The sequence below is a fragment of the Pterocles gutturalis genome, unplaced genomic scaffold (assembly GCF_000699245.1).
Source record: "Pterocles gutturalis isolate BGI_N339 unplaced genomic scaffold, ASM69924v1 scaffold49413, whole genome shotgun sequence".
NCBI classification, from domain to species: Eukaryota; Metazoa; Chordata; class Aves; order Pterocliformes; family Pteroclidae; genus Pterocles; species Pterocles gutturalis.
The window spans coordinates 1-10,734 of NW_010119842.1; the positions used below are offsets into that span (position 1 = coordinate 1).

Genomic DNA, 10,734 nt, shown 5'->3' on the forward strand with positions numbered 1-10,734 from the left:
ATTCTGTGATTCTGTGATTCTGTGATCCCGGTCTGTCATTTGATAGAGCAGACCTGCCTTTTCCAGGGTTGACAGCTCTCCTAATTCTGCTGTGGTCCTGATTTGATTTGGAACATTCTGCTTGGATCTGATGGGGCAGGAGGAGGCAAGAAGCTGTGTACTCAGAAGGGGAACAGTTACAGGAGAAAGAGGAGGGATGGAGAAGGGGAAGTAAGCAGTCTTTCCGACAGCACTGAGTGTGATGTGGGATGCAGACCTGCGGTGCTATTGCTTGTAATGCTTGTGCTTGGTGGGGTGAGTTCTGAGCACATGTGGGAGGACACAGTCCTTTGGGGTAAGAAATCATGCTGTACCGCAGTGCATTGGGCCATGTCATTGTGGTACTGCCTGGGCAGAGACAGGTTGAGGGCAGGCACTTGAGGCCATGACTTGTGCTGTCCTGGATGCAAGGGATGGGGAAGAGATGGAAAGCGGGTGACCCTGCCATGAGAGAGGAGCCCCCAGTGCAGTGCCCTACGCTTCCAGACTGTCAACAGCTGGAAACTCTGCAGTTGGGGCCACACATCTTTACCCTGCCAGCTCATGATGTGTGTAACCAGTTCAGACTTGAACCACTCTGCATGTGTCACTGGCCTCCAGCTCATCCTCTTCTTTCTGCAGCTGGGAGCACATTCTCTTTTGCCTCTGATCTGCTAGGCTGATGATGATTGTCCCTCTGGCTGTCCTCACACTTTGTACTCTTTTGTCTTCCTGAAGGTGGTGGCACAGACAGCAAGCCTGTGGTACGCTACAGCAAGGACCAGCGTCCCACGACTCTGCCCATCCAGCCCTTTGTTTTCCAGCACCATTTCAGCAAGCCACCCAAGGCCCGTGCCCTGCACAGCCATTTTGCCTCCAGCCTTTCCCAGCTCTACAGCTTGTCCAGCAACCGGCCTGCCAGCCAGCAGATCTCCTCCAGTTCCCAGTCCTTGGCCTCGGTCACCTTGGCAGAGCAGTCAGGGGTTGCGGGGAGCCAAGCCCACAGCACGGTCCTGACCCAGCGCTCCGCAGATGGAGCTGCCTCCCGCAATGATGGCTGCATTAAGAATCCTGCCCCTGAGACAACCCGGCCATCCCCCCTGGGGAGTTACTCTCCTGTGCGATGCAACGTGCCTTTCTTTCAAAGTGTGGACTCCTCTTCCTCGCCCACTGCGGAGAGAGCTGGAGAGAGCCAGCCCCCCAGGAGCAGGTCCTGCCCCATCTCCGCCAGCCTGCTTCCCATGAGGTCTTCCCCTGCTGTCAATGCCGTGCAACCCTCCCAAGGCACCAAAACTGATGCCCTGAGACAAAAGGAGAACCCCAAACCAGTTCCCAAGAAGGAGGCATCACTCTCTGAGTACCGACTCCACAGTGGGTCCCTCCAACCCCTACCGGTGGGTGGTATGCCCGTAAGCAGAGTGAGAGGCCATGCAGATCCACACTGGAGAAGCAGCAGTGAGACCAGCAGCTCTGGTCCCCTGAGCAGCATAGGAATACGGCCCCTCAATGGTAGGTACCCATCTGCCAGGACATGCTAGTCTGGAACATCTCTAGCTCCCTATGGCTATGGCTGCTCCCTGTAGTACCACCAACTCTTATAGCTACAGCCCAGGGCAAAATTGCATCTGGGTGCTGCAGTGCCCAACAGCCCCCCTACCAATCACTTTGCCTGCGAAAGTCCTATGCTAAGAGGATGTCCCTCCGGTCCCGACTCCTACACTGTGTCTCTGGAGAGGCCAGTGTGGGCTGCTGATCTTATAGCAGCACCCCATGCCAGGTGCTTGCACCCCAAACCTGCTCCCTCTGTGCCTGCAGCCACGGGGCCACCTAGGCTCTTGCGCTGCCCTGCCAACCTGTGGCCTCCACCCCCCTTCATGTTTGTGTGCTAACATCCTGAAACACTGCTGGACTCTTAACTAATGTGCTGTCTCTCTTTCTCTGTCCTTCCTCTTTCTCATCCTCTTTCTCCCCATTTCCCCTCCATGTCCTTCTGTCTGCTCACGTCCTCCCATCTGGTGCTCACTGCCTGCGGTATCCTAGCGAACCACCTCTCTCCCCAAGCACTGAAGTGGCGGGAGTACAGGCGGAAGAATCCCCTGGGTCTGGACCGCGTTTCGGGGCTGCCTGTCTTAGCAGGCAGCCTAGACAGGAGGCAGCAAGAGTCTCGGCTGAACCGGGGCAACCCCATCTTTGATCTCCCTGGCAGTCTCAACACCAGCCATTTCCACTGCAAGCTGAACGGTGCGCACTGCCTTTCTGCTGGGGTCTTGGGAGGTGACCTTGGGGCTCGGATTCAGCCCGGCTTCATCACTGCTCTGCCTGCTCTGAGTGGGAGGGATGATGCACCTGCTCACAGTGGGGCTGAGGGGTACAAGGGGAAGGTGAAAATTACCTCTCTGATGGGTACAGTCTGTGTGGAGCCTCCCTTCTTCTCCACAAGCCAAGAGCAGTCAGGTCCATCTCTGGACTGGATTCAAAGGAAAAGTGAATGGCCCAAGAGCCTGCTCAGACCTCAGCAAGTGCTCCTGGACTGTGTCCAGCTTGTAATTCATGTCTCACACAGGAGTTGTGGCCCTTGGAGATCTGGTGTGTGTGCCCCATAGTGGCTGCCCATTGCCCCAAGCCTCGCAGCATGCGAGGTGCTGAGCTGTAGCTTTCATGGGGCAGCTGGTAACGCTGAAGGGCTCCACAGGGATCTTTCTTCTTCATGCTTTGCCCTTAAGGTGTTCCCTGTCTTCCAAAACCTCTGCAGGCAAGGCTGAGAGGGGCAGGCTGCTTTTGGCTGAATCTTTGGGAGTCCTCTGGGAAGAGCAGTGTGGTCTATCTGTGGGAGGCAGAGCAATTCTTCAGGCCAGCGTCAAGTCATGGAGGGAATTTCCCAAAGCTCTGCACCTCACTCTGCCAATCCAAACAGTTTCTCCATCCCTCCTTCATGGGAAGATGCCTAGCACAGAGCTGGGTAATCGACCAGATGGAAGTCGAGCACATGAAAGAAGTCCTGCACAAGTCACCCGTTGAAAACAGAGGCCATTCCAGGTGACAGGCAGGAGACGTGTAGTTTGTTGCCTGTACATGCCCATGTGTGGCAAGTAGGGATTCTCTCTGCTTTACTTTTGACCTCACTTGCTGGGGCTATCCACACAGCAGCCCTGAGAGTCTGGTGCAGCAGAGTTTCCCTTAGCACCAGCCCATGAGGGTGAACCTCCCACAGCATCTTCAAGTGCCCATGGGTCGCCAGTCAAGCTGGAGCTACATGTTGGGTGGCCTGTAGAGTTGAACTGTACAGGCTCACATTGCAAACCATTGCTGGGAGAGTAACAAGCCTGTAGCTTTGCTGTCCCAGCCTTGGACAGGCTGGGGTGAAGACTGCTGCTGGTGCAGGTTACTTCTAGGAAAAGTAAAAAATGTGGGAGAGGGCTTGGTATAAGAGCTTGGGGCTGATTCTTCTCCCCTCTGTCTTGGCCCTGCAGGACAGTCTATGAGGCAACTCCAGCTTACCTACACTGACTTCTTCCCTGACTACTTCTCACTAGCAGAGAAACCCCCCGCTGAGTTCTGCCTCTCCCCAGATGGCAACACAGAGTCCATCTCCATCGACTTGCTGCAGAAGAAGGGTGAGTCCATGCATCTTTCATGGATGACAGTATGGCATAGTGCAGCATTACACAAAGAGTGCTTTCTTCTGTCTCGCCTCATCTCCATAGACATAATGATTTTTTTCCCTGCTGTTCTCTACTGCAGCATCATAACTACGTGTCCCCCTGGACTGATGGCTGTTTCCACAGCAGGTTCTTGTGGTCTCTGCACCATGCAGTGTCCTACAGAGTATGTTTCAGGGGCTTGTCCCAGGAAGTATGATTAGAAAGGATCTTAAGTCCACAAGAAAGGGCAGAGAGAGCAGGCAGGCACAGGAGTATGACCCTAAGGCAGGGCATGCTGCCACCCCCATCTCAGTATACAAGGGTAGAGCTGTGTATCTGTCTGAGTTGCAGTATATGCTAGCCTCATATTTTGTAATTTTGGTAAAAGGTCTGTTGGGTCCTACAGGGTAAATTGTTTGTATAAAAGGGTGGAAGAAAGGATTCCAAACCAAGACAAGATATGGATGTGATGAGATCCATGCTAGGGGCAGGGTTGAGGATGGGGTTGTTGACAGCTGTCTCGGTATCATTTCAGAGGCAGAAGGGTTCCCATGCCTTTACCAGCTGTGTGTTGGTGATTACAAAATGTCAGCTTTCTGTTCTTGCATCATTCTGGTGCAGATGTCAGATTACGCACCACTGTCTTGTTACAGAAAGTCATTACCTAGCTTGCAAAATGCATGGCTTCCGCCCTGCAGGATCAAAGCAGCAAAAGACTCACTGCCTCAGACCCCATCTCTGCTTCCTCAAGGGATGATGTGTGGAGGTGATGGTCTGTGTCCCTTGGGAATATTGACAGGGTGTCTTACACTTCATCCACTTCTAAAGGTTGTCCAGCTGTCAGGCTGGTAGGTAAGTGTTGGAACCTGCAGGGACAGACTTGGTGAGCAGTTAGGAGGGGCTTTGCATCTTTGTGGCAGAGAGGGCATGTGCACCGATGTGGGCTTGAGATACCCCTGCCCAATTTCTTCATAGCGTTTTTGGTCAGGTTCTATCCTAGAAGCCCCTGAGGCAGCTCTCTGACTCATTCTTTCCCCTAGGGCTGGTGAAGGCAATCAACACTGCTGTTGACCTGATTGTGGCTCACTTTGGAACCAGCAGGGATCCAGGGGTGAAGGTAAGCCTTGCTTTCAACATCATGAGTGACATGGAGAGGATGGAGAAAGATTGCTTCTCCATTCTCTTCCCGTCAAAAACTACAGGGTATCCAATGAAGGTAGTAGTACCAAGAGCAGACCAAACAAAGGTGATGCTACGTCATGTAGCAGATAGTAAATCTGTGACAATTCTTGCTGCGTGATTCTGGGGGTGCTAAGAATATGTGGATTTAAGGGAAGATCACAAAAACACAGGGAAGAGAAATTCATTGAGGTCCACTAAACACATAGGAGTAATGTCCAGTTTAGGTAGTCTCTGAGTTGAAAGTAGCTGTAGGCTACAAGAGCATTAAGGGCAAGTATTACATATGTTTGCTCTGGTTTGACTCCTTATGTACTTACTATGGCTCTTCATAAGAAAGAATACCAGGCCAGCTGGACTTCAGTCTGATGCAGTACGCCAGCTTTTTTCTCATATGGTGGAGAGTTGTGTCTCCCACCTCCACACATCCCGTGATCCTGTTCTGGCACTGGTGCCAGGACACAGTGTCCCCAGTCCCTCAATGTGTTACAGGGCTCCATAATGATAAAAAAGTGCATTAGTCATTGCCCATCTGGGGCACGTGGGCATCCCATGTAGCCCTTACCATGAAGCCACCAGCTTCAGAGTGCATCTAGGTTGCCCATGGAGCTGGCTGTCTTTGTCCTGTGCTCCCCTCATCTCCCATTTCTGGAATAGCACAGAAGCAGAGCAAGTTTGCTTCTGTTTGTACCGGGCAGTGTTTGCAGCCCTGTGACAGCCAGCATGTTTGTGATGCCTCCTGTCAATGCTGAAAGCTCTGCTTCAGTCAGGGGACTCTGGGGCAGCAGTGTGACTCTATTTAGACATGATAACTGCCCTGGAGTGTCATCCCCAAGGAGAAACCTGCCTGGGACAGATTCCAAGCCCATTTAATCTTATCTCAGAGCCCAGGGTAATTTTGCCCCTAATTACAATTGTTGGCTGATGCAGAGATTGTTGTTCAGTGTAACCGGAGCTGCTGGGATTCCCGCAGCTTCTTAAGGCTTCACACTGATTTTCCTATTCTTGCAGTGTTTGGGGAATAATTGCAACATTTCCCCATTACTTTACTTACCAGACAAGGCTGTGGTTTTGACCAAAGGTTTCATTATGCATCAGTGTGCCAAGAGCTGAGCATTCACCCGTCAAAAGGCAGCACCAGTCCCTGATGCTCCCACGCTCAATGGATCTGACGGGATTATTCCTGACCCAGAAGTTCAGTCTCAGTTTAGGGCCTTCATGGACCCCTGCCAACTGGCCAGTGTAATTCCAGCTCAGCTGGTACATTCTGTGCCCTGAACACAACTGCCTGGGACCACCAACGTGATGTGCAAGGCCTGGGGCTGACGGTTTTGGATAGACCCCATGGCAGCTCAAAGACTGTATGCTGCAGAATATGTCCTCACTCTGCCGATGCTGTGCTCTTAGGTGCTTCCTTACCTCAACCTGAGCTCTGTCCATCCATTTTGCCCTCACCTTGTTTGTTTATACTAATCCCTGGGAATTATAGCTTGGCATGTCACTGAGTTAAGTGTTCCATAACCCCTCAGTGCTGGTAGTTCTTACGTGGCTTGCTGCTTCCTGCTTCAAAATAGCAACAAGAAAATTTACAGCATCAGAAAAATCCCCTACTCTTTTCTTCCTTACTTTTTATAGCTGTAGGCAGAACCAAGCATCCCTTCTATTTGGGATATCCTCTTCCCAAGCTGGGATATTCTCTTTACAAGCTGTTGCCTCATCCCAGCCTGGGGCAGACCTTGCAGGGAGCAATCCAGAACTGGTGTATGAGGCAGCAGGGGTGAAGGGGAAGAGCCTGCCTGTTCAAGGAACTGCAGAGCATCATTGTAGTCTGGATATTGCCTGCTGGGTGTGCGTGTTAGGCAAGTGAGGCTGGACTGTTTGCATGCATCTGTACCTTGTAGAGCAGGTATCAACACTCTCCCTCTTGCCTGTTGTCCCTTAGGCCAAACTTGGGAACAGCTCCGTGAGCCCCAATGTAGGGCATCTCATCCTGAAATACCTGTGCCCTGCTGTCCGGGACATTCTGAGCGACGGGCTCAAGGCTTACATCCTGGATATGATAATTGGCCAGAGAAGGAACATACCCTGGAGTGTGGTGGAGGCATCCACCCAGCTAGGTATGGATGGTGTGCAGCAATGCCTGTCGCTCTGCAGTACTGTGGTATTGTGTCTGGGAGGTGCTGGGGGAGGTTGACTGTAAGGATGGGAATGCAGAATAATACCTGCCTCCAAGGGTGCAGCTTGACCTTCTCTTGCAAGACGGGAGAGCCACTGCTCTATTCTGCCCAAATATTTATTGTCATTTCCCCTGGAACTTCCAAATTCTCATATAACAGGCCCTAGCAATGAAAAAAAAAGGGAAAAAACAAAACAAGAATAATGGCCCTTTCATGCCTCTAAGTTTCCAGGGTGTTTCTAGACCTTCATCTTTATCTCTGCTCAGCGGTTACATAAAGCAGAGTTGTGCTCTAGCCTGGTCTGTAAGAAAAATTGCACTCACAGCTCAGTTGGCTCAAGCATGCCCACAACACCTGCACCCTCTGCTAGTACCAGTCTGCACCCTGGATTGTGACGGTGGGTGCCATCCAGGATAACTCCTCTCTGAGGTTACAAATGGCAGGGCCACACTGATTTCTGCATCATAAAGAGCTTACATCCAGGGCTGGGAAGCCTCCTAGCCTGTTTGTGGCAGATCTCCAGTTCAGGGGCTATTTCTGTGGTTGGAGACACTCCAAATTGTAACCACCCACCACAATATTCTGTTTACCTGCTGATTTTGGGCCAAGGGCTGAGATTGTCCCTGAAGCATGGGAGGCAGGTCCTTGCAGTATTAAAACTCTCCCAAAGTTTTGGAGCGGCAGTTTGGGACAGACCACAGCCCATCTCCCTTGTGGAGTCTGACTGTTGAGATGGAGCGATCGCATCTTGGTGTTTGGCAGAGGCACAATGCACATACAGGCATGGGCACCCAGCCTACCTCTCTCTTTGCCTTGATGCTTCTTTCTGTGGTGCCACTTTGGCTTTGCTGACCACAACTAATGTCAACGTTTTGCTTCTCTCCATAGGCCCCTCTACCAAGTTGCTGCACAGCCTCTATAGCAAGATTAGCCAGTACGCGGAGCTCACCAACCACACCATGAGGTTCAACGCATTCATCTTTGGCCTCCTCAAGTAAGCAGGCTCCCTGGGCTGGCTACAGGTCCCTGTCCAGGGCTGGCAGCAGGTGCTGGTCCTTGACTGCAGGCAGGCACAGTTGCCAATGGAAAGACCTAATAAACCTGGGAAGCCACTCCCCAGCTGTAGGTGAGGGAAGGAAGAAGCTGTGAGCCTCAGGTAACTCCAGAAGGATCAAAACCTACCCTACCAGGCCAGGACTGAGAAGGGGTGACTGTAGTCCGATGAAGAACATTGTCAGCTTGTTTTAGGCCCAAAGTGTTAGGGAAGAGTCTGTCAGGGTTCTTACAAGGTTAGACATGCTTAAATTACTCCTGGAAATCCCTGCTTAAATCACTGCTTCCTGGAGCTTCAGTGAATCCTAAGGCATGAAGTTCTGAAGGAGAAATTGCCCTGGTCTGGGGCTCAAGATTGGCCCTTTTGGGTTGAATAAGGAGCGTGTACCTTACACTCAATGTTAAACAGAAGAAGGCAGCAATGTCTTTTTGCTGGTGAAGGGATGAGTGCTGCTAGGATGATATTTCCCTGCTCCTCTCCAGTGGTCAGCAAGAGCTCTGGCAGTGGCAACAGAGTCCCCAGCATCTCCAAAAGCTGGAGGACCCCTACAAGCAGGAGCAAGCTCTGCCCTTCTCTCCTCACCCAGGATGTCACAGTTGTTCCCTCCTAACACAGGATACCAGCATATTTTGTGTCAAGCCTGCAGCAAGTTTTAGATTTGCAGATTATATATTTGCCTCTTCCATGCCATGCGAGCCCTTCTCAGCAAAGCTAAGCTCTGCCAAGGACATAGGAACAGGACGGTGAGGAAACTTGCTGGAAATTTGGTTGTTAGGGGTTTTGGTTGCACAATGCCTAACCTAAAGCAAATTGGATGGCTACATGACAGGCTGGGTGCCTATGGCCAGTGCCTGCTGATGAGTGAGCCGTTGTCCATCCTTTCACTAGGTCTTGAGGCTCACAGGTTCATGCTGTGTAAATGCCCTTTTCCAGCCACACTTCTTTTTGTAGAGCAGTGAGGATGAAGGGAGTGAATCAATTTTCACTCTTTCTTTTTTTCTTTCTTTCTTTCTCTGCTTGTTTTCCCTTCCTGTAGCATCCGGTCCTTAGAGTTCTGGTTCAACCACCTGTACAACCATGAAGGTAGGAGCTGAGGGCTGTGGGCTGCAGTGGGGTCCAAATTCTGGACAATGTAGAGCATGGGGGCGATGTGTGTTTCTCTTGTTGGTCTCTCAGCCTAGGCTGCTTGCCTCTGCTCTGAGCTGAAGGACTAGACTATACACATTCACAGTGTATCAGGGAAGTCCCAGGTGAAAGTCCAGGCTCCATGCATCTCCCTCCACCTGTGCCTGTGGCCAGCCACATTCTTCCCAGCTGCAGCTAGGACCCAAAGCAATCCCCTCCAATGCAGATCCCTCAGTCTACCCACAGGACAGCAGATCTAAGCCTCCCCAAATTTCTGTGTTCTCTGCCCAGTGCCTGAGAGCTTTGTGTGGCTGGAGGTGTGCACACTTAGCTGAAAATCTTCAGGCATGGGAAATGGAAAGAAATGGAAAGGAAAACCTCCTGACAAAAAGCAGATTTTACTGGAAGTATCTGGATTTTCAACCAGAAATGTTTCTAGAGCATGCAGATAACCCAGCAGTACAACCAAGCTGCCTGGTGCCTCGAAACAGCATGACTAAGTGCTAAGTGCACAGTGAGGCAAGTCCTGTCTGTGCTGTACGTTTGGACCAAAATAGCCACAAATCCTCTCTCCCTGGGAGCGAGACCTGACAACAAAGCTGGAGTGGGGAGGCACTGCAGATGTGGCCAAATGAAGTGAAGGATGAATGCTGAGGGTAGAAATGCTAGTCCATTTTCTGTTAGGATCCCCCATTCAGCCCAGCCACGTCCCTGGAAAGACTGTATTGAGCTGTCCCTGACACCTGTCTCTGCAGAGGCGTGGGACTGGCCAGATTTGCAGCTCCTTGTTCATCTCCAGGGGGTGGGGAGAAGGTTTGTAATGTGTGTCGACCCTTTGATGCTCTTTATTTACACCCTGCTTCCGTGGTATTTTGTGGCACAGATCATCCTGGTGGATAGTCTGCCAGGCGGGTCCTGGCTGCAGACACGACTGGAAGCAGGATCTGGGCCAGTTTGTTGAGAGCTCACAGAGCATCTGGTGCTCGCTGACCCAGTGCTGAGCCTCACACTGCAACCACAGCTGTGACCAAAACCTACTGTCCAGCTCCTTTCCCCATAGCTTCAGCAGCTTCCTGGTGGCTTGGCAAAGGTGGGCAGGGCCCCTCCTCTAACAGATGTCTCTTGCCCTGCAGATATCATCCTGGCACACTACCAGCCGGTGGGCTTCTTGTGCCTGTCTCACAGCGTCTGCCAGCCTCTTTTCGAGGAGCTCCTGCTCCTTCTCCAGCCTCTCTCCCTCCTGCCCTTCAACCTTGACCTCCTTTTCGAGCACCACCTGATGCAGATGGGCAAAGAGCAGCAGCAGCAGAAGGAGCTGCTGCGTGTGAAGCAGGACCTGCTGCTTTCCGCACACTCCACCCTGCAGCTGATGCGGACGCGGGGCAGCAGTGAGGGTCCCGACGGCTGCAGCACCGCTCCAGAAGCATGCAAAATGGGTGCCAGAGATGGTGACATCTCCCCAGGCCACAGCCCCCAGCAGGCTGTGAGTGAGAGGGTCAAGGGGGTGGGGGCCTCCTGCGGGGATGGTGACAAGGGGGAA

The 10,734-nt window shown here is 52.0% G+C and overlaps 1 protein-coding gene across 1 annotated transcript in view; it reads left to right on the plus strand.

Moving 5' to 3' along the window:
* Nucleotides 1–756: 756 nt before the first annotated feature.
* Nucleotides 757–10,734, plus strand: part of LOC104464078 (iporin-like) — a gene marked incomplete at its 5' end in the record, with an annotated part of 12,259 nt that continues 2,281 nt past the window's right edge. Inside the window, 8 exon segments of the mRNA XM_010076677.1 lie at nt 757–1,527; nt 2,059–2,259; nt 3,489–3,632; nt 4,700–4,776; nt 6,781–6,955; nt 7,904–8,009; nt 9,106–9,152; nt 10,328–10,734. Coding sequence (XP_010074979.1) covers nt 757–1,527; nt 2,059–2,259; nt 3,489–3,632; nt 4,700–4,776; nt 6,781–6,955; nt 7,904–8,009; nt 9,106–9,152; nt 10,328–10,734 — 1,928 coding nt within the window.